General features: G+C 46.2%; 1 protein-coding gene across 6 annotated transcripts; it reads right to left on the bottom strand.

The window, feature by feature from the left end:
• Nucleotides 1–24: 24 nt before the first annotated feature.
• Nucleotides 25–23093, bottom strand: tjp3 (tight junction protein 3). Of its 6 annotated transcripts, none has more exons than XM_049004407.1 (32): nt 22914–23093; nt 19701–19762; nt 14628–14684; nt 14214–14338; nt 13836–13938; nt 12852–13140; nt 12658–12761; nt 11912–12104; nt 11704–11779; nt 11517–11611; nt 11012–11084; nt 10803–10918; nt 10558–10642; nt 10395–10477; nt 10025–10106; nt 9066–9154; nt 7917–8004; nt 7292–7380; nt 7077–7149; nt 6828–6889; nt 6271–6343; nt 5875–6031; nt 4500–4608; nt 4189–4408; nt 3882–4081; nt 3059–3154; nt 2868–2944; nt 2464–2674; nt 2172–2272; nt 1553–2071; nt 650–699; nt 25–496 (listed from the first exon to the last, which is right to left on the bottom strand). In XM_049004407.1, exons 2-32 carry the CDS (start codon nt 19722–19724, stop codon nt 382–384), a joined length of 3834 nt encoding a protein of 1277 aa, XP_048860364.1. In that variant the 5' UTR covers nt 19725–19762; nt 22914–23093; the 3' UTR covers nt 25–381. The 6 variants fall into 6 exon arrangements, with proteins under 6 accessions (XP_048860364.1, XP_048860365.1, XP_048860366.1 ...); XM_049004408.1 differs by lacking the exon at nt 22914–23093 and adding an exon at nt 21180–21383; XM_049004409.1 differs by lacking the exon at nt 19701–19762 and having other exon boundaries at nt 22914–23092.
• Nucleotides 23094–23712: the final 619 nt, after the last annotated feature.

Raw genomic sequence — 23712 nt, 5'->3', positions numbered from 1 at the left:
AACTAAAACAGAAATACGCTTAAGTTTACGTACCAACTGTGCTTTAGTGAAAATACATTTAATCTCTGAGAATCCACATTCTGAAAATGTAAATAAAAATGAGTTGTTCCACAATTCCATTATTAAAGAGGATCGATGTTAAAAGCCATTACCGTATTAGTTCAAAAACAATTCTTCAAACCACAATAACTAAGATCATCTTAATTTATACAAATCTTTATTTAAAAAAAATTTACATTAAAAATGAAACATCTGAATTCAAGATCTGTACTTCAAATGGCTGCAGTATCAAAGGTCACACGTAGAGGGCAGTATAACTATGTACATTCATTCAGTTCTCTCTCAAAAGGAGGCTGTGCCGATGTTTGGAGTGCATACAGTCTATAGTTCTGTGGCGGGGCCCCATTCGATGTCGTCAATTTCATCGTTGTCGTCAGAGGTGTCGCTGCCTTGGATCTGAGTGCGTCTCCACTGTACAGCTTCTCTGTGGGCCAGCCTGAGACCGCAGGGTGGGGGGGGGGTGGGGGTTAATATGGGTCTCTGTAAAAGTGTCTTCAACTGCTCATTCGTATGCAACATGCTTAAAATACCAAATAAAAGAAAAACAATTTTTCTGTAACTTAAAAACATTTTCAAAAGAAGTACTTACACGACGAACGGCGGAGAAGGTTTCTTTTCCTGCGGTTCTGCCATTCGGGTCTGGGGGGGGGGGGGGGGGATGCAACGAAAGTTAGAGTTGAAGGTTTGACCCACAGAAAGAGTTCATGCATCACAGGCACAGCCGAGTAAATCTCTGCCGGTCTCTGACCAGCGAAACCACACGATTTACAAACAGATATTTTACACTTCAGTCAGAGACCCGAAGTGCTAAAGACCAACCGCCTTCCCACTACAGACACACACTTTCCATACTGCACTATTAACCTTATAACACTTATGAAAAAGTTGAAGACAGACATGTACATTTTACTAATGCAATTCACCAACTGAACAGAGAAAGCCCACAAACCTGGGGGAAGACACTGTCGTACGGCAAGTCCCAAGGGGAAAAATACATTCTGCGCTGAATTATGGTATTGCACTCATGAATCATGCCTCATATATTTAATACATACATACATACATACATACACATATATATATATATATATATATATATATATATATATATATATATATATATATATATATATATATATATATATATATATATATATATATATATATATGTCTTATGCCCCTTCAAGGCCAGACTTATGCACAGGCCCTGTAGCCCAGGACCCCCACATTTTTTCCCCTGTTAGTTACAGCAGATGGGGGCTCAGCAATGACGTCAGTCCTGGCGTGACTAATTCGTCCCTGGCCCCTTGTGTCATTGCACTGGGATGCTCCAAATCCAAATACTACGACTGGCAATGAGAAGAATCTCGATTCTTGGAGTAACGCAGGATTTAAGAGACGTTAAGTAGCTCAGACAATGTGCCTTTCGTTCTGCGCCTCATTCTGTAAAGTGCTGCCTGACTTGCCCAGGATCACAGTGGCTGATACCCACCTGCTTGAGCTTCTCCTCTATGGCCGAGAGTGAGGCTGGCTCATGGGTCTCTGGGAGGTCTTCTGAAGTGGGGAGCTCAGGAAAGGACTCCTGAGAGGGGGGGTTCGGTGCTCGGAAGTCCGGCGGAACGTCAGACTGGGGGCTGGAGTCCGAGGCCTGGACAGGGCTGCTGGGGGCGTGGTCGAGAGGCTTTGGCTTGGGCACATGCAAGATGGGCGGCAGCTGTCGGGGAGGAGCCTCCGATATGGGTTCGAAGTCCTGAGTCGGACTGTCCTGCCCCCTAGTGGGCTCCGAGGAACGGGCTACGCCCATGTTTCTGCGGCTGTCATGTCTGGGATAGTGGTCAGCCAGGTCCTCGTTGTCGGTGTAGGCCTCGCCGTCAGTATAGCCGTCCCCATCTGTGTAGGCCTCCCCGTCCGTGTCCTCGTAATCGCTGGTGGCCCGGCTGTCACAGCTCAGGTAGTCGGAGGAGTTGGTGCGTGTCAGGGTGTCTAGCTCCTCCCGTTCCCCACCCTCCAGCTGCATACACAGCGAGACAAGCCGACAGTTCAAAACAGGGCAGAACCCACAAGACATTCCACACAGCAACTCCCTGCAAAGGGACTCCACCCCTACGCACCATAACTTCGGACACCCAGACTGGTTTGGCCTGTTGCTGATGGATCTTGTCCTTGAGGACTTCATACCACACATCGGAGTTGGGCTGAAGCTCAATACGCTCTGGGGCAGGTAGCATGAAGCAATATCAGAAGGAAAATCAGCGTTTAATCAATCACTTCAACACCCAATGCCTTGCAACCAAGTAGTACAAAACATTTAGGCATTATCAACGTATTCAAGTGACCAAAAAATGTACAGAGAAGACAGGAGGGATGCCCCCCCCCCCCCCCGGTCCCAGTGCGGGGGCTCACCTGCAAACAGGTGGCTGTAGTACTTGCGCGTTTTGCGTGCCTGAGCGAAGAGACGCCGGGAACTCTTATTGGAGTTCGGACAGAGCCTTTGCCTCATTATCTTCACATCCTTGCGGCTGTGCGGGTCTAGGAACAGCACCAGGGGGTGGTACTGGATGTAGCTGAGCCTTTCCACGGCTGTGGGCGTTATATCCACCAGGGGGTGTTTGTTCTGCGAAAAGCATCAGAAAGACATTAGAGAGAGAGAGACTAAGAGAGTGAAATGGACAGACAGACAGACAGGGAGGCAGATAGGCAGACAGATGGATAGCCAGTCATTATCTATCTAACTGGCTACCCCACAAAACTGTCCCCACATCAGCTAATTTGGGAAACAGCAGAGTGCCCCTTTCAATTCCACTCACCTGCTCAGCTATCTGCCTCACCGTCTCCAGCTTAATGACTGAGGAGGAACCTTCACCTCCACTACGAGGAACCATGTCTGTCCAAGAGCAAGAAAGTGGAACAAGGTTAGGGCTTTAATCCCATGTGAAACACAAGCCTCTCTTTGTTGATTTGAAATGTATACTTGGACCCTAAATTACAGGCTGCATACCTGCCAGCTGAAATTCCTCAGGCATCTCACTGGCCAGCTTCTCCATGGCAACGTCATTCAGAGGACCCATAATGACAATGGGGCGCTTAAAACCGGCTGCGAGAAACATAATCAGACCAAATTAAATAACATTTTTCCCTGCAGAAATCATGGACGTTTAATAACGTCGTATACATTTCTTTCATCATTCTCACGCATAACAGTATAATATCACTTAATTACATCTTTGTCCCTCACTCGTGTTTCAGAATATCGTCAATGTCTGATGAAAACCACTTTTAGACGATTGTGACTTTAGTATAGATGGAATGCACTACCAGTAGAGAGAGAATGGGTGTTTGATATCTAATTGACCAATAAAAAAAAGTTTTGTGAAGTCATATTAACTAGGAATTATGTTTGTACTAATTAACATTCGTATTCACGACAGTCGTTTGTATGGATTATTTCATATTACTAATTTTAACAACGTTGATAGCTAGATTGCTGGCTAACAACTAACTAACAGCATTACTAATTGTGAATGTAGTTTCTATCTACTTCCACTGACGTGTATGTCCTGCTAACAACGTTAAACCACTGAAGGCTATGTAAAGATAGGTGTCTGTGGTGCTAAGGGTGCTTCAATACATTATTTTATTTGCAACGCAGTGTTTTGAGCAAGTGCATTTTTTTCACACTCCTGAAATAGTTTTTGGAGACATTTTTCATTGAACAGCAATGATGTGTTAATGATTCGAACAACAAGGCAGGATGACACTGATGAAAAGCACTTTCCGCGACAATGGCGGCGATCGTCGACCTCCGTCAGCTCCGCCCTTACCTTCTCTCAGCAGGACCTTCTCATACGCAGGGTATTTGCCCTGGATGGTGAGCTGAAGGAGATCATCCCGGCTCTTGCGGACGTTCTTCTTTGCCCCCCGCAGGCCCCGCAGCTTCCAGAACTCCGCCCTGGGGCCTGAGCCCTGCCGCTCACTGCTGCTGGCCCTCTGGGTACGCTCCAGGTTTGCTATGGTCTCCGCCCTGATACAGTAGGAAGAATGCCAGCTGGTCAGTATCTTTCCAGAAGTGTTCCACTGTCACCACTGTAACCATTGTGTACTGGGGCAGCACGTTTCCCAGCGACACACCTCGCTTGGTTCGGGATCGTTCCCTTGTCAAGCTCGTGCAGATCGTTGCCCATACGGATGGCCAGCCAGTTCCCCAGCTTTCCACGGTGCATGGTGTCCACGACCCGGAACACCTCGCCGCGGGTGAAGCCCAAGCCGGTGGGGCCCTCTGGTTCGTGGTCGAAGTGCGTACGAATGTAGAAGGAGTCTCCCAGGCTAGATTTCAGGATCTTCTTGTAAACTGCCGGGAGGAGGAATCAGGATGTCACCACAAGGGGAAAAGTCATGGGGTCCTTTCTCACCCCCCACCACCTCCGGCCTGATGTACTCACTATCCATCTTGTTCTGAGTGAAGATCTCTACTGGCTCCCCTTTGCGCAGGTTGAGCAGGAACATAGCAGCCTCCTCACGTGTCATACGGCTGAAGTCCACGCCGTTCACCTGCAAAAGCCACAGCAGGGAAAGGTAAACACAGGGCGCTTTTCTTTCCGGAAACAGGTCGCCTCCCTACAGGAAATCCACTATTTATGCGAAAAACATCTCACTCTTACATATAGAGTGGATTTTGCTTCTAATAAAATACATTTACAGCATTTTACCATGCACTAAAACACTTTAATGCACAGTGGTGGAAAATATACTCAATTTTCATACTTACCAAACCAACATGTTACTCAAATAAAAGTCATCCAGTAAAATACTAGTAAAAAATACCAGGTTTTTACAGAGGTTGTTACCGCAGATTAGCCGAATTACTTTTTTATACTGTGGAAAACAAAAGATTGATCTACCAGCCAGATTTAATATTGCATTATAAAACATTTCATTTTCATTTTCAGCCGACGGTCCAATGCAATCATCACCTAGCACCTAACTGTACTGCAAACTCGGAATATTGACAAAGTTTAAGTATTGGACAGTAATTTTGGTATGTTAACTGATATATTGTGCATTGTGCATCTCTAAATATGATATAGTTTGTTCCATCGAGACAGGTTGTGATACTTATTGTTATTTTTGTTGTCGTTATTAATATATTGCTCAAGAATCATGAGAAAAATCATGTTTCTCAGTTCTGAGTGGGAAAAAATATCCGTACAGCCACTCAGGTGCCCTGCATGCGAGAGAATTTTATTGGATGAGTAATGAAGTAGTTGTGTAGAATGTACCAGACTAAAAGGGTTAGCCTAGAAATGTTGAAGTGAAAGTGAAAGTTGCAACGGCTTAAAATACAAGCAAAGTACAAAGTACAGCAACAAATTATTTGTACTTACACCTCTGTTAATACATGACAGCAAATAATTAAACTATATGTTTGCTAGTTAGCCTAACAGCCCTGTTAACGCTGCCTGCTAATATGTGCTTAATGATGTTATGTGAATCCTGCATGTGTCTCTGATTGTCAGGATATGCCGTCACGACCCACCCAGCACCCGACGTCCATGGGCTAAATCTGGTCGGCCTGTGATGACCTTTATTTACATCAAGAATAGTTGTCAACAATTGGGCTGCTTTGTCTGTCTGATTTGATACAAAGTTACCCCAAGATGGGCATCTGTTTCAGATCACATGCAGCCTACAGCCCGCGCATGCAGCCTACAGCCCGCGCATGCAGCCTACAGCCCGCGCATGCAGCCTACAGCCCGCGCATGCAGCCTACAGCCCGCGCATGCAGCCTACAACCCGCGCATGCAGCCTGGCTCTGACCTGCAGCATTTGGTCGCCCTCTTTCATGCCCTGCTGGTGCGCAGGGCTGTGGGGCTGCACTCCTGCCACAAAGATGCCCACATCGTTGCCGCCCACGAGCCGCAGACCCACGCTGTTCTCCTTCACAAACTCCACCTTCCTCAGATCAGAGCTGTAGCTGTGGGAAAAAAAAGTGGGTTTGGGTGCCACGTCACAACCTACCAGCATTTAAAACGGGAAAATTAACTATCTGGGTTGTATCCTGTAGCAAATCATGGATGGTGCACTAATAGTGCAGCTGTTAATTGTGTATAACTAATCTACATTATTCCTATCCATACAATGGCATGTAACCTGTCACAGAAGGGTCACTATACACTTCCAACAGTGTGTGAAAGTTTAGGATGAAAAACCCACCCATCTGTTGAAAAGGATGGAATATCTGGCGAATCTGGGGGTAAAGAATAAAGTGGCTCTTCTTCATTTTTGGCTGAAAAGATAAAAGGCAATATGAAAGATAGCAGTTCCTTTGTTCTCATAAGGGGGCGCTAGAGAGTATCATCCACTCATCCGTCTAGAGATACTGGGATATGTAGCCATTTCTCAGATGCACAGGATGCAAGGGCAAGGTACTCTTTGGGTATTCACTCTCTCATTCTCTCTCTCTCTCACACACACACTCACAAATGTAGGGAAACAGACTGACTGTGCCACCCGTGTCGCTAGAGCTAACAAACATTTATTTAACATTTATTTTCTTTCATTTATTTAGAAATATGTTTTGTCTAAGATTATGCACAAGTGAGGATCTGACAGAAGGGTGAGCTAATGTCCCTGTAGCAGTTGGGCTTAAGCACCCAACGGTGATATTATTACCAGCTATGGGCTTTGAACCCATGATCTTCTGGACACAGGCCCAGATTACTAAACTGCTGAGCTACACATAATGTTATCTTAATGAAATATGAACTTACAGTAGCCTGTGGGACTGCGTGGCTCAGACATATTGGTTCGGAGGGTGCCATTGACCGGAAAACTGCAAAGACATCGGCATCGATCTGTAAGCTTCCAGCCAAACCTGTCCTCTCTGTATTCCTCAACACCAGTCCCCGCAGGGGAGGGGGGGGGGTCTCCGGAACCCAGGCCCTGTGACATAATCTCTCCCCGGGGTGTCATGGAGCAGGCCCACAGGGACAATGTGAACAGGATGTGACATCACGTACCTGGGGCTGATGTCGTACTCTGTGCTCTCGTACCTCTGAGGGGGAGAGGGAACACGCTCTGACCCCGAGGAATCTGGGGTGGAGTCAAACATGTAGAGTGAGGATAAGCGTCTGCATCTCCAAACACCAGAGCAAAGATGCCCCTAGTGGGGACCAACAGGTCAATTCTGCCCACAACACAATTGGGTAGCGGGTGGAGTGTGGTGCAGGCTGACCTTCCTGGGGCGGTCTGTCGGGTGATGGGCTTCTTCGCACGGGGTCTTGTCGGAGGGGCATGAGGGGTGACTGTGTTTCGGGAAACACCCTTTGGGACAGAGGACTGGTATTCATACACCAGTAAGCTGTAATTGGTCGCATCATCAGAAGCAAAACTCTCCCAGTCTAATTTGAAGCCTGGGATCGATGCAGAAGGTTTTACTAATGAAGATCAATGATTTTTATTTGTTGTTGTGCCTGTGGATTAGCGCAACGAAATATAGTAGCAGAAATAAATAACATAATGTAACATAATACTATATTAATTACTATATTGATTTAATAAACATTAAACTAACCATAGGTGGGTAATTCAGGTCCAGAGTGTAAAAATCCAGACCAAGATTTTGTTTCAACCAACCAGTTGAGTGCTCTGTCACTGTCACTCTTTGTACTCAGCTGGTTGGTTGAAACAAAATCTTGGTCTGGATTTTTACTCTCTGGACCAGAACGGCCTTGTACATGTTACACTGTTATGAAGTAGGCAGAGCCAAATGCGACGATCTATACCTGGCCTATCAGGCCCATCTGGGGGCTTTTAAATTCACCCTATTTACTGTCCAGTGATTACTCCTCCAGACTTACCTGTATCCATCCTTGCCTTGCCAGGCGTTTCTTGTTTGGGGGGCGTTTTGTTCTGGAACAGACGTGTAGCTGGCCTCCGAATCGGATCCTGATTGACATGCATAAACATAAGGTTCAGTTCAGTATACAGTCGTGCCTCACATGGATACAAACGCTGTAGCTACATTTTTATCATTTTCATCCACGGGTCAGGAGCCTGTCCCATGCAGCACAAGGCACGGCAATGGACGCCCTGGATGGAACGCCAGTCCATCTCGGAGCACATACGGACTCACACAAAGTATCAACATTTAGTGTCTAAAGTGCTTACAGAAAGTCTTGAGATGCTAAATTACAGAAAAATGTTGCAAATTTATTGGTTCCATTACAAAAGTCCATTGCATAATGTTTAACATATCTGCACTTATCTTCTGCTCAAGCATTTTCTTTTTATAGTCAATTTGTTTATGACTCACTGGAGTTCTGTTTTTGCCATTTATGCTATTAATTACAATTATGGTCGCTGGCTCCCAAAGGGATACTGAACACAAATGTTTGGTGTTTTATGTTATTGCAAAGATGTTACAAAAGCACCCAATGATGCTTGTCAATGAACTTCTTAACTCAGAACAGCTCTTTTAGAACTATAATCAGAATCAGATTCCTTTTTATTAGGCAAGTATGTTTCCAAACAAGGAATCTGCCTGGGTGGTGCTTTTACAAGACATTACAAAGAACATTCAGTGTTCAGCAAGGCATATATAGAAAAGTAAAAACATTAGATAATTATTATATTACCCAAATACTAATCTAATAATAATTATATAATTATCATCTAAAAATTTGGGTTTCAATTTATTACTGCTTGAAATTAATGTTTTACTTAAACCTACTGGTTGGTAATTGATATTTTTGTAAAATGAATAAAGTTATTTTTGTTATAAAACCAATAAATTTGCAATATTTTTACTGAATTCGGCAAGCGTCCCAAGATTTTGTGAGCTGCATGTATTAATGCTGTATCGCTGCACTCTTGCTAAGCACCTTGGGGCAACTGTTTTGTGAAAAGGTGCCATATAAAAATGAACTAAACTGAGAATGCAGTTAGCAGTATTCAGCACCGAACCCCCCCTCCCACCTTGACGTTTTTGGTATGCTCTGCAGACTCACTCTTAGGCACCGGTGAGTCCCTCATTGCTGGAGCAATCCACCGGGGCTGGTCTGCAGGGGGGGTCAGCGGGGAGCCCACAGGAGTCGCCCTGCAAAAGAATGAGGCAGTGTGAACGATATGCCAGGGGTCCCTGGAGGAGGGAGGCACGACGGCCCCTGATCATGCCCACAAATTTAGCAGAGACTGAATCATCCCATTGATGCACTGCCTGTGGCACTAAGCAGCATCATCATGCAAAGCCAGACAAATGCACAGCAGAGGTGAGAGAGAGGCGAGTCTGCTGAACAGCGCCGCCCCGGTGGGGAGGAGCAGACAGCATTATAATTAAGGTCAACCTAATCAATGAAGGTAAATGAACTAATCTAAAAGATTAAACATTTTTACAAGCGGATATTATAGACGTTGTATTAAATCTAAATCTGCGGCTAAAATGTTCAATCTACTGGGCCTGATCTGATTCAGGCATGGGGGTGGTTTGGGAATTTCATTTAAAAAAAATGTAAAAAATCACAATGGTGCTGTTGTTGTTTAATAGAGCCTGGCACAGTGAGGGTAAAAGAGCATAAATATGCCCTCTGCCCCTTCTCATCTCTATGGCATGTCGAGATCGAGGCACCAGACTGACCCAAATACGGAGGAACATGTTTGGTGTGTTTAGTCAGGTTTTATTAGAATACAAAAACGAAAGAAACAGAAAAACAGAACACGCTATTATCAATTAAAAAGACAATACAAAGAGAAAAGTATATATAAAACAAAAACAGAAAATGTACAATAACGTAATACAAAAAAAAAACTGGCTTTCAAATCCACAAAGACAAAATAAATGTGATAAGAAAACAGAAAAACATGAATCCAGCAGAAGTTTGGCAAACGCGGCTTTTCCGGTTCCGGGCTCTTGCCAATGCTCCGTCCTCAGACGGCAGTTTTGGGTGTGGCTGTGGACCCTCATCTGTACCTGTATCGGTTCCTGGAGTCCGGGCTGGTGGGGGTACCCTGCCTGCGGGGGGGGCTGGAGCTGCTGTCGGACTCCGAGTCATCTGGGGGGAGAGGTGAGATTAACGGGTGGTGGTGATGTGCTGGCCTGGACCAGCTGTCCGGCCTAGCACAAGCCTACTCTGGCTTTGCTTACACTTTAAATCTCGTGCTTATGCTCATACTTTACATGATTTTAGCTTTAAGCTTAGAAGTCCAGGGGTGTATACCTTATGGGGGGGGGGGGGGGTGGGGCTGGGTTATGACCCATTAATTTTGGAAAATTCCCCCATCTTAACTTTCCATAGAATGGAAAGTTTGTGGAAAGTTTTCTACTCAGTTTTGAAATGTACCTTTAGGCGAGGACCTCATAGAGGAGATGCTGACAGGGGTAGGCCGCAGGGAGATGCCAGGGTGGGTAATATCAGGGAGGACCCTGTGTGAGGAATGGGGGAGGGCTGTTAGCACATGGGATATACCTGGTGTCACACACCCCTTCTCTAGCTGCACAGCTACCTGTATCTTTTTGGATCGTCCATCCTGGGGCTGCTCCGTCTGGGAGGGGGTGAAGCACTCTGGTCCGAGTCTGACTCTGAGACTTCTACAAAAGGAAAAAAAAAATTAAATTAAAAAATGTGACTGTAGAAGAATTCGTTCTGGAGCGTGCCCCATGCCCCTAGAGGGGTGATTATCATGTGCCTGGGAACAAAGGCCATGTGTGCAAGGATGGTGAGAATGGCGCAATGTCTGGTATCTGATACCTTTACGTGGCCTGGAGGAAGAGGAGGCGGCATGGGGAGGTGCCCAGACAGCGGGATTCAGGCTGTAGGAGACAGGGGCGGTGTGTGGGTTGGGCACGGGGATGCCAGACAAGGTCCTGCAGGAAGACGGAGTGTGAAGGACAAAATGGCGAAGAGAAAGACAGGCGTTGAGTTTGCCATGTGACTGACAAGCAGGACAATCGCATCACCTGTACTTTGGGTCTGTGGTGTCTCGTCGGGGGCGGGGCGAGGTGCTCCGGTCTGATTCAGAGTCCGACGGCACTGGGGCAGAAACAGAGACGCCCATCCAAATTTATCCCTCTCAGCTTTAAAACATGGGGCTGCCGTCCAAATCCAGGTGTCTGGACCCAAAGTGGACTATTTCAATCTACCGTAGTCTACTAATTTCCAGCCACCTACAGGAAGCTCAGCTAGAGACTGAAAAGGATATCTGAAATTCACAACTTGGACAGATTTGAAGGGACTGTGCGGCCATCAATTAGACCACATATGCAGAAAGGAAGTGGAAGAGGACAACAGGAAGTGAGGGAAGTAAACCACTGTAGCTCAAAGCAGGCATCCTTTTTGGCATGCGGGGCTTTCCCAGCATTCCCCAGATGTTATAAAGCTTTTCAGTAAAAGCCACTATATAAAAACATTTTGAGAGCCCCCAATCCAAGGTCAAACAGCTGCTTCAACATCTAAGGCACTCACGTCTTCGGGTAGGCATGGCCTGTGCGGGGGGTCTGTTTACGGTGGACCGGACGGGCGGGGAGTCACGGATCTTGGGGGCAGCTTCAGCACGAGACCTAAGAGAATGAGGAGAAGAGGTAGCTGGGTGCATGAGCCTGGGGGAATCTGGCTGACCCCGCAACACCCAGATTTGTTCACAAGGGCCTACCTGCGCATACGTCGCTCTCGGGCCTCTGAGCGGGACACCCGGCCCCTGGTCGAGGGGATGTCTAGATCCGAAATATCTGATAAGGAAAGAACACCCACACACCATAAGCGTGAACCCTAAGGAAAACAGTCTTTGAAGCATCATGCCATCCCTCCAGCGACTCCATGCAGGTCAGTCACATGACCACTCTCTGGGCAGCCGCTCTCACCCTCCAGCTCCGAGCTGCTGTCATCACGCCTGTCGTCGTCATCGCTGTTGTTGGGACTGTCGTCCACCTCAGGGATGTTGACCAGGAACTGCCTCTGGTCTCTCAGCACCAGCATGGTGAGCTTCCCTTTGGATTTCTCCACTAAATGTTTAGTTTCCAGCAGCGAGAGGTTCTCCGTGGTCATCCCGTTGATCTGCAGAAGACAGTGAGTTCGAGGGTCATGCCATACAGGCAGGGACGAGACTTTGAGGACCAGCCCTGCATCAGCTCTAGGTATCACTCCCTCCTCAAAACTAAATATCCAAATCATAATACAGCCACGTCCAAGTGTGCATGATGTTTACTAACCTCAGATGGAAAACCTTCCTTTGTGTGTGACTGTGCAAATATCCCATAATGAACTGCCACCTTACCTGGGTTGCATCCTACCCAGTTCACCCCGCTTCCTGAAACCCAAACCAGATAAGCTGGTCCTGGGAATCGGCAGATGACTTTGTTGATATTCAGTGGGTAATGATCCGATTCCCTACCACTGCTCTTTGCATGTTCTCATAATGTTCTGTAGCATTCCCTTGGGTACTCTGGGTTCCTCACACTCTCCACAGGCATGCAGTTAGACAAACTAGCATCTCCAAATGGTCCACAACTGTGTGTGCACCCCTTGATGGACTGGCTTTCCATCTAGGCCGTTGGGATGTATTCCCGCACTGGATCAACAGCTGAATGACGGGCAGTGGGGCTCTTGCCTTGAGGACGAGGTCTCCTTCTTGCAGTGTTCCCTCCTTAGCTGCCAAGCCCGTGTCGGTCATGTGCTTGATGAAGATCTGGCTCCCCAACTTTAGGCCGTACTCTGCCAGAGACGGGGAGATCATTCAGTATCAAAGAAATTGGCATCAGAATCGTCACACATCCTTCGTCATCATAGCCCTCCCCCACTCACCATCATTGGGCTTCTTCTTCAGCAGTGTGGCCTTTATGGGCTTGTCAGACCCCTCCTGCTTCGGCAGCCGCTTGAATCCCGACATCAGGGCCAGGGGGTGACCATTGGGCTCGGGGGTGTGGCTGCGTGCCCTGCGCCCCCGTAGGCCATAGCCTGGCTCGCTTCCAGAGTCGGAGCCTCGCCGCTGCCCCCTGTTTGCAGACGGGCCATCCAGCAGGTTGGAATGGGAGGCAGAACGGTTTGGCCTGTTGGTCAGTGGGATCTGGATTTTCCGGGGCCTTTTCACAGTCTAAAGTGGGACAAAGGGGTCCACGTTTAAATTTCATGGTTCCTTTCCCCAGAACTACACTGCTTTCTGGCTGCGACGAGGTTTTGCTCCATCGTGTGCACGTCCTCAGCCCCCCACCAGAAGCGGTTCAGAAGCAGAGTGCTTTGCAGGGTGGCTGGGAAAACTCATGAATATTAATGAGGAAAGTGTTACCTGATTGGCAGACTGAACTACTGTCAGAAGCATCCCAGAAGCAGCATCCGGCAAAATTACTGGTGTCCGGAGAGCCGCTTCTGGGATGATGCGGATGACATCACGATAATTGATTAGAGTGAAGGCTTTTATCTTTTCTTTTATCTAATCAGCTAATCCTCAAACCAATCAGAGGGCCAGGAGGTGAAATTCACCTTATGCTCCAACCTGAAGCTCTCACCCAGGGTAGAAGGCAAAAGTTCAGTGTGTTCAGATGGAAGACGTACGCAACCCCAAAACACAGGCCGAGCAGAGATAAATGCTCAGCTAACAAACAACTACATCATTTCTGACTCACCTGTTATTTTACCGGCGCCTTTCTGATGTAATGGTTTCATAACAAATATGTGGCGAAGGGACATACAATTTACACAGAGAGTTAATAAAAATTAGTAAATAAGGCAGGTGCGGGCACCAGCAGCAGGCCTGCAGCGCCGCTGGAGGGCAAACACCGCAACACTTACGATGTTGGCAGTTTTCCCGCAGCCCTTTAGGTGCTGAATAGTGAAGTTGGAGGACACGTTCTCCATCGAAACGCCGTTGACCATGACGATCTGGTCCCTCGTGCTGTGGAGGGGGGCAGAAGGCACCAGTCAGTGGGTGTAGGGTTACAGCCCCTTTCGGAGGGGGCGGGGATGGACATTTGTGATTAACAGTACAATTAACGCTCGGGGTAAGAAACGGCCCACTCAGTTTCAGTTGCGTTGTTGGTTCTAGATAAGGAGTCAGGGAAAGGCTTGTACAAAAAAATGACTTCTCTCTGTACACAGCGAAGGTACACAGATCGAGATTGTGAGCGTACGTGCAGACCAGCCCCGTAAACGTAGAGGGATGGGACTCACTGCAGTCTCCCCGCAGCCGGTCCATTGCGCACCACATCCGAGATCACCACCGCCATGTCCCCCGTGTCCGGGTTTGGCTTATCCCGCCCCCCGGATATCGCCAAACCGAAGCCCACCTTGGAATCCTGCAGGGGGTGGGGGTGGGGTAGAGCAAGCAGGCGGCAGTGAGCGAGAGTGCATTCCTTCACCTGCCCGTGGTGTCACATGACCCGAAAGGTCTACAGCTTCTGCTCTCTCATTTCCTGCTAGGATTCCATTCCAAATAAAAAACGGGGAGAATTTTTTACATTTTCTTACGACTCCCCGGAAACTTTGCGCTTCTTCCAAAGCTCGAGAATTTGCGTCAGCTTCCATAAAAACTGATCCAGTGTCGATAAGAGAAGTCGTCACGCCGGCTGAGCGAGAGAGACCAACCTTGTTCAGCGTCACCGTGTACTGCTCCCAGATGGTCATTTCCTCCATGTCTGCTTCCTAAAACGAACACAGGTCACAAAAACCATAAAGTCAACAATGACCAGCCAAATGACCAGCTCTCAGAAAGACGTGTTGAAACAGCGACGTAAATCTCGAACCGAGAGTATTGGTGGCGAGCAACGATCCTACGGCGGCAGGGGGAGTGTCGGGCGAAAGCTGCACCTGCGTATGAGAAGCGTGAGGAGGCAGGAGGACTGACTCGATGGGATTGTCCTATGACATGTTCTCTCCTGCACCATTGGGGGAGGGAGGAGTCTTGGCTATAAATTCCTTTAACTCCTCCTAGGCTCTCAAGACCTACGTGGTAGTTGGTCAGCCAGAATATACCGCGCTAACATGGAGACTGATCAGGCTGATGCTTTGCTTGGAGCCCAGCAAATACTACTATTAAGCGGTTTATCAGTTCCGGAAGCCTTTTTGACAAACGCTGCACAGACATCCTGGCAGATAAGCAGATATCTTTCCGTAAAACTCGTTCGGCGAGATAGACCACTACGTAGGTCCTGTGCAACCCTCAAATTTCCACATACAGAAACAGCGACACGGAGCAATATAAACGAGAATGGACTCAAACAACAAGGTTACAAGCAGGGGGGGGGGGGGGGGGGAGAATACAGACTCTTTAGAATGCTTACAAATCCTAGCTTTGTGGCAGTTATGGACAATAGCCCACAGACTACGCTACTGAGGCAGAAAATGGGTCAGGGGTCACGCCACACTCGGCCGGCCACGCCTCAGGTGGAGTTGTGAGGGCCCTGAAAGACACAGCTCACAGCTGCTGGTTTACACTGCATCCTACCGAGTGCAGCCCAACTTTACCGGAACGGTGGAAACACGCTGAATTAGCCAAACAGGATCAGATGCTTCTCAGTCTCTTGGTTTTCCATTTCCAAGAACGGTTTCATATGACAATGTCCGTATGATAATAATCTGAGCATAAATACACAACAAAGCTCAAAATAAAACCTATTGACCTACAGAAAACTGTATCAGGCAACTATATTCACACAGAAATGTCTATGACATTGTCTTATGTCCTGCCCACATCTGGTCGCACAAAAACGTCGTGTTTCATACTTCGGAATGAAATATCATTTGATAACTTATCTTTTGCAAAGTTTTTGGTATGCAGCTTGCGGAAAACGCATATCTATAGCTAAAGTCCGAACACTTTGCAAAGTTTTTGGTATGCAGCTTGCGGAAAACACATATCTATAGCTAAAGTCCGAACACTTTGCCGTTGTGAGCAAATTTGATTTTGCCATTACGCAATGCGGCTTTCATAGGGAGACGTTGGTCTCCTGTCGGCCATCGAGCGACAACGATGCCAGCAGAAAGAAGAGTGTGGCATGACAATCCATGAAGATCAGTCAGCAGGGCTGGGAGAAAAGCAGCTGCAGGTAGAGCCCTGGGTGTGAATATGCTTCTTTTTGTGTAAACAATTTTCTGAACTCAGATGCGTAAGGGAGCAGCACGATAGTACTGAAGGTCGCACTGTTGTCTCGATCCTCCAGGGTTGGAGGTACGAATGCATGTTCTCCAAGTGCTGAGCAAGATCTCCGGCCACTTCGATTTCCCAAGAACTGCAGTCAGGAAAAATGGCACCTTCGAATTGCCCACGGTGTGACAGTGCACATGCGTTAAAAACCTGTTATTTTGACCTTGTGGGGACTGTTTTTTTTTTGTATCCACAAGAGAAAACTCAATTTCACAAAAATCTGTGATTACAATCAAAAAGCTAAAAATGCCAAAAGACTTGTACTATGTTTGGTTACCTATTGTTAAGGTTTGGGTTCAGTAGACAGAGACCTGATACTACATTTAAGGTGCCCCCTGCCTTGTGCCCAGTCCTGCTTGAATAGGCTCTCATGGCCTGACCCTGAATATCCCGTTGGAAGATGGCTGTGAGGTAACTCCAAGGCTTCCAAATTGCCGATAAGTCCCAGAGACCCAAGTGCAGCGACAAAAGGAGGAAGGAGACCAATCTCGGGTAAGTAGCCAGTAAAATTACGTTTGAACCCTAGCCCCCAACCCTGAATGGTCACCAAAATCTGCCACCAGTCAGATTAAATCTAACCAAGGCAGACTAATGCCAGGCACCCCGCTGAGCCCCCTCAGGACAGCCCTCCAATCTGACAGGTAAGCGCTGGGCTGATCCGCCCTTTTACACTCCAGAGGATACGGCCTGGAATAGCATGAGACAGGTTCTGCTACTCAGACACACCCTTCAGCCTGTTTAACCTGGGACTTCATACACTTGAGATAAAAAGCTAGTTAACAAGTCAACAAGAAGCTAAACTATGCCAAAAATTCAGGGGGGGGGCAGTAAAGGGAATTTTCAGAGTCTTTCACATGGCACAACCTTGAAGCTCCAAAAATAAATTCATTAAATTTACTAACATCTACACCTGTAGTGGAAAACAAGTGAGGTGGAAATTTCAGGTCCAGAAAGTAAAAACCCAGACCAAGATTTTGTCTCAACCAACCAGTTGCATACTCTGACTCTTTATACTCAACTGGTTGGCTGAAACAAAATCCTGGTTTGGATTTCCACCTCTGAATATGACAGCTAAACCTAAACCACACAGCAATAAAAAGCAGGGAATGGAATAGTCCACCTTTCACGAGGCCTGTTTTATAGTGCTTCACGAAACACCATGACAATGTCAGGTACATCCAAGAGAAACATCCTGCAGACATTTACCTGCCGAACTGGATATGGGAGTGGCCTGCCAAATATTACGCAAATGGGGTCCCTGTGTTCCCTTCTAGGAATGCTGTTTGTTTTAAGAAGAGAGCAGAGCGGTCAGCGACTGCGAGAGGAGGGTAAGGGGGAGGTGTCGAGTGACAGGGATTTTCAGGGCTTATCTAGAGTCGACCCTCCCACATGTTTATAAAGTCGACAGGTTTGAGTTTGTCCCTGTCTTAAGTCAGCCAGATCGCAATACCCACGCCTGCCTCGAGAGCCTTAAATGCCAGATTGTTCAGCAGGTGGATCAGAAGACACATTGGCAAGTTGTCAACTAATAATATTGTTGTTATTTTTATTATACACACAGGCACAGACATACAGTACTGTGCAAAAGCCTACTACCCCTGTTTGGCTATTCATTACCTCAGTGAGTTATTTTACTAATCAAGTTAATAAATTTCAACACCAGCTCAATTAATTAACAAATATTGTCATCGACTGCTTATTTAGATTAAAAATCTTGTGACAGAATCAATCCTGTACAAATCGCTTATAGTAATCAAGCAGTCTAATTACAGTGTTCATTTTGGGGGAGTTTATACATGACAACACATGGCTAGCTACCTGAGGCTAATGCTGCGTGCACAGAAAACATGACAGGGACAAGAGTGTCATTTTCACTCAATGATAAATATAGGCTTATCACAGCTTATGATAAACTTTCAAAAATGAGCAATCGAGATGCAGCAGCAAAACTACATTTCATGTACAGTACAGTACTGTATTGTATTATAGCGTATTTGAATTATACACAATAATTTGTACAGTACGGTAATTTGATAAGCGTTTGAAACAGCTGTACTATTATTCTCAATATTAGTAATATTCAGTCAAAATTCAGTAAACAGCAACTCTGTTTTATTACCTTATATGCATGTAATAAATATACAAATGTCAATTACACTGTAATCTACCCGAGACATTGAAAAAGGAAAAAATTGGTTATAATGATCATCCGCTTGTACTGTTCAATTTCACCCAGACAGACATGATCACTACAAGCGGTTGCTACTGCCCATAGAACGGCTGAGGTGCCCCTGAGGAGAGGTTTGGGAACTGAAGCGCTGTTCATCTAGCCATCCAGCAAGGTAGCAGTAACATAAGATATTTGCATTTTTATTGTTAGCTCATTTTCATATATTTTAACGCTAAATATTTTTATAAGCAAATACACACTTACTACAGAGATAGATTTCTTGACAGATGTTCTGTGAATTCTGCACAGTGCAGGATATACAGGGGAGAGATTCGGGGATGTGGCACAGGGTCAGCCGAGGTACTGTGGCTCTGGAATGGGCGGTTAAGGGCCTTGCTCAAGGGCCCAAAAGCAAGGTTACTCCTCCAGGCCAAAAATTCCCCCGTTCCCCCTCCCCCCCACCAACCACCTGACCACTTTTGTGAGTTAATCATAAACAGAAACATTTTTACGCTACCCTAGATGGAGAAAGGAAAAAAAACAAACTCATAAAGAGAGATTATACTGGTACTACAGTGTAAAAACGGCATATTAAAAAAACTTGCAAGGTGTGCCAACCGGTTAAATGCTGGATGCAAGATCAGTGGGTTGTACCATACCAGAGCAAGGTGTGAAATGCAGAGAGGCCCAGCTTTTTGAAAAAGGCAACGTGGGAAAAAGTTATGAAATTCACCTCATTACCATTAATTTCCCAAGCTGACATGGGATACAGTCATTACAGAAGCCACCCTAAAGAGGAAACCTGTTCAGATCGAATACTACACCAGTGTAAACAGTGACTCCGCAATAACGATGTAAACCTTAGTAAAGAGGTCAAGTTACCTGTCAGAGGCAGTGTGGCTGCCCCCCCGTTTCTGTCCGATACAAAGGAAGACGACCTATCACATGTGGCACGAGGAGCCAGAGGAGACCGAGCACCAGGGAGAAAAGCCTCAAAGGCAAACAGAGCCAACATTCGAGCTTATGGAAAGAAGAGAGGACAGCAGAAAGGACAAGGCACACAGAAGCACGATGGCAGCCCCCTAACACCGCCACTGCCCTGCGCACGGCCCGGTAACCATTGGAGACGGCATCTGAGGCGCCAAAGAATAATTTCCGCAAGAACAGGGCACGATGGGACATAGCGACCTCAACGTGTAGTCAAGACTGACTGCATATTTAAAATGCAAGTCAAAAATCTATGTACCGAACAGGACAGCCGAACACGGACAGACTGCAGGATGTCCGTATACTAAGGGAAAAGGCTAAACATACTAAGGAAGAAGCCCAAACAGCATCTACTCACCTCCTCCCTGAATCGCACTGCCATTCCTCTGATGAGATTACCTCATGGAAAACAACGCTGACCTCTCACAAAGAAAAAACTGTCAGTGTAATTACGATTAAAGAATGAATGCCAGGAATTCGAGACAATCCATTAAAGCCAAGGATGTCTCCTTTGACCTTTCGTAAATGAATGGACCCAATCGGATCTAAATGGAAACAGGACACTGTCTTCAAGGCAGCAGGTGGGTACAAGCGCGGTGTTTTCACTAGACCAGAAACACCTTGCAGAGAACCCACCTAGTCAATAGCGAGCTCCACCCTCAGGTCCACCCTTTTTATAAGCACTTCCTTTTACCTTGCGTTGCCAGGCACTCTCAAGCAGGACCTGGACGAGCGCCTGGGGCCAGCTCTGGCGAAAGGAGCACGCCCAAGGAGGCGTCGCCCAATAAGGACGGCTCAGCCAATCAGAGAGCTCGGCTGCTTATTCTAACTGGCATAGAGTGCCATTGTGAAATTCAATCTTTCTGGGGAGTGGGGGGTGAGGGGTGGCGGGGCTGGGGGGGTGAGGGGTGCTGTTATCTTTGACATTAATCCTTAACATTATATAGGTCACTCGAGCTGAGCTAGCTAAGGGCATATAGTTTAATCCTGTTCTAGTTAATCGTTGACAGGCTAACTTCAAGATCTGCAGGTTAGAAATGTATCCAGGCGAACCTTCAGTGCACAGACATGAGGGAAGGTCTTAGCAGGCATTTCAAAATTGATAAAATAGGCTTTCAGTGACATATGGGCCATGGTACTGAGCAGCATGCTAGCAGCAAGAGGAATACTCAACTATAGTTTGTTCTGAAAATCAACACTTGTGCGTCAACAGGTAAAGTCTATACACCCAACAATAAAAAAAAAAAACATACAAACATGTCATGAAACGCCAACATAAGTCACATTCTTCTACAAAAATGACAAAAAGTAGCAGAGACTAGTCACCCGGAATGTGGACACCAGTATCGGCGTGTGTCAGTACTGTGACGTCACACCGGACTGTTGTTGTTCATAGCACAGATATCCTAAGGTGTCCTAACAGTAGGTGAGTCGCGTTCAGTTTCGTGCACTGTGGTATCGCTCCTTCACAACATGATGCAGTCACTGATACGCCAGCCCCTGCTAGCAAACACAGGTCTGAATACCCAGCTTACTGTATTTGCTGACAATGTTCTACAGGTAAATGTGCAAAAAGTATCACATTTTCATCCCGGACATAATGAATAGACTAGTGGCGATATCCTACATCTAAATAAGTTCTCAGCAGCTTATTTAGAAGATTAAGGAACACGTGTAATGAAAAACCACGTGCTAACCAAAGCAATCATTACCTTTCCGTCTTAAATAATCAACAAAACATTGGGACTGAGGACACTGAACGAAGCCTCGTTTGGTGTCACCCTTAGAATAAACTTTCGAATTTTATAAGCATATTTTGTAGGCCTTGCATTAATACCTCTCACTGTGGCCATCTACTCCATGCAAAACTCCGGCACGCTTCACGGTCACGCGACAAAAAAAGTGCAAAGTCCTTTAGTCCATCGTGCGTTCAGAACATCGAGAAATAAACTCAGGCGGTAAAAGGCCGGTACAAAAGATCACCCGATGCATGACATACTGGGCCGATCAAACTAATAAGCGCGAATAATACTAAATAATGAATCACCTGCTGCAGCGAAGGTAGGATTCAGCCCGATTTCATGAGGCAAACAGCCGCCAGCGGCCGGCTTCAGCACCGCCCAGGTGTGTTCATTGACCCCCGGCAGGTAAACATTCGTGCACAATGAGCTACTGTCATCCGCACCGAGGGCACGGCAGAGTGACCGCTGTTTGCTTCTCAAAGCCTGACTGTCCATATTCTGAAGTCGCTTTTTAAAAATGCACGGTGAACGCATAGAATAGACCGCCGATCAAAACACTGAATATGTTTTAAGCAGCATCCGACACAATCCTACAGCTGCTTACATGCAGATGTGTGATCAAAGAAAACTTTAATTATGCACACTAGAGACCCCCGAACACCAGCCTGCTTAACAAATGTAAAAACACCCATTTCAGCATTTCAATGCAGATCTTCCCCACAAGGGGATGCTCGTGCATGGCTGATCGCCCTCCATTTGAAACACTTGGTTAACAAAAAAGAAAAGAAAGAAATTGCCAAAGGGAATTGAGAAGCGAGAGACGCAGCAGTGCGGGAATGCAGTGCGCCGAAACTGCGGCGATACCAGCTTATTGGCAGGGAGCCGCCGAAGCAGCGGAACCTGAAAGGCGAGTCGCGGAGCTGCGAATGGAGGCCGGACAATGCAGCTCTCTGCCGCACACGCCCACTTTGGCACTGAATACCATGTTCAGATCACCCCCACACCCGCAATCCCCACACAGCAAGCATTTACCCTGGAATACAGCGACGTCACATCAGTCACAAAATCAAAGTAACATCGTTTTGGGTGGGTGGGTGGTGAGGGAGGTCTTACTTATTTCAAACTCTTAAAACCTGTAGATCTACAGGCAAGTATAGGTTAAACATACAACTTAGCCCCGATAAAACTAATAAACCGAATCTCATTTTAATTATGTCGTTTTTTCCAGTACCAAAGTGTCTTTTTCAACTGTCTTCATTAAACCTTAAATCACCTCCCATTTAAGACCCATAATCTTCCTGGTTCCAATACCAGTGAGTCAAGCCTCTTATACATGCACAAAATAAACATGGAACACAATTTCGCATTTCCTCTTCGATGTTTATAAGCCGGCCAAGGTTAATCGTACATTTAAATGTGTTTCGTTAAAGAAGCCAAATTGTCATGTATAATCACATTTAAGCTACATTAAACTTCTCCCATATTTGGGAGACACCTGTTGGTCTTTACTGATTTGACCTATTACAAAGGTGCGCAATCTATTGATGAAAAGGAAGAAGTATTGAGTTCAACAATTAGCGATAAAACAGCATTTGAAGTTAACTGTCCATCGACATTATAACCTTTATAACATTATAACAGGACAAAACGCTCAGGCTGTATGTGCCTCTTATGCGGATATGAGAGTTTTGAAATTAAATTACACTGAGTCATCGGGGCACAGCCAAACATGAACCGGGTACTTAAGAAACGGAAACTTCTGCAATAATTTATAGAACGTTACACTTAAACACTAAGTGCCTTGGAGGTTAAAAAAGAAAGAAACTCACCTGCACGTTGGTACAAAGTGAAAACGACGAGATGGGCTCCTTTACGAAAACATGCAGGCTGACTGACAGACCGTCAAGCGCTCGCCGAAAGTTTAACTAAACCGAATAGTGTCACTGTCAGGGATATATAGCTGGCACTTCCTTAGTTACCAGTCTGTTATTTGGGGGGAAAAACACACCTGAAGGCAGAAAGCAAAGGCAGGATCGGGGGAGGAGCGTGGGTAGGTGCTCGTCACACGTATAGCGCCCTCCATTGACGGATCAGACGCGGTGCACCCAGCAGGCTGTCATAACGCTCCTCGACGTACTCCCGTTACTCCCAGCGCTGAAACTACACTTAAAAGCGGGGGGAAACTTTCCCGACACGCCCGTAACGCGCCGAGAGTGTCCATCACAGCGCAAGATTAAACGTTTTAAAGTTATTTTTAGAAATACGAACAATATCTTGGTTCTTATCAAGAACAAGGCATAGCACCGTAAAAACAAGCCAGTACTCGATTCATTGATTTAAAAAGAATTTGACATGCTAGATAAATGATCAGATTAATGCCACTGTAATACAATAATGATAAAGTATTTTTAAGCGTCTAGCCAGCATATATTGCTCTTGACTGCATTTAGGCCTATATAAACATTTCCATGTCTCATAAAAAGGCTTATAGCTCTCCATTCTCAATAACATTCTAATAAAATAACCACTCCCGCCCTTAATTAAAATGCATTAAAACGTAAGCAACGTCATTATTTACCTCAAAGCACTTAGGGAGTGTTTGTGGTAGAATGAAAACCAATCCAATTC

Source organism: Brienomyrus brachyistius, unplaced genomic scaffold (genome assembly GCF_023856365.1).
Source record: "Brienomyrus brachyistius isolate T26 unplaced genomic scaffold, BBRACH_0.4 scaffold104, whole genome shotgun sequence".
Classification (NCBI taxonomy): domain Eukaryota; kingdom Metazoa; phylum Chordata; class Actinopteri; order Osteoglossiformes; family Mormyridae; genus Brienomyrus; species Brienomyrus brachyistius.
This window is presented reverse-complemented; position numbering and strand designations above follow the sequence as displayed.

What these genes read in the sequence shown, in the direction of transcription:
- tjp3 (XM_049004407.1), bottom strand. Translation starts at nt 19,724, where the DNA reads ATGGCAGTGCGATTCAGGGAGGAG. An exon ending in CAAGGCAAGGATGGATACAG is followed by an intron (nt 7,381 to 7,916) that starts GTAAGTCTGGAG and finishes TCTGTCCCAAAG; the next exon opens with GGTGTTTCCCGAAACACAGT. An exon ending in CCTTCTCCGCCGTTCGTCGT is followed by an intron (nt 497 to 649) that starts GTAAGTACTTCT and finishes CTGCGGTCTCAG; the next exon opens with GCTGGCCCACAGAGAAGCTG.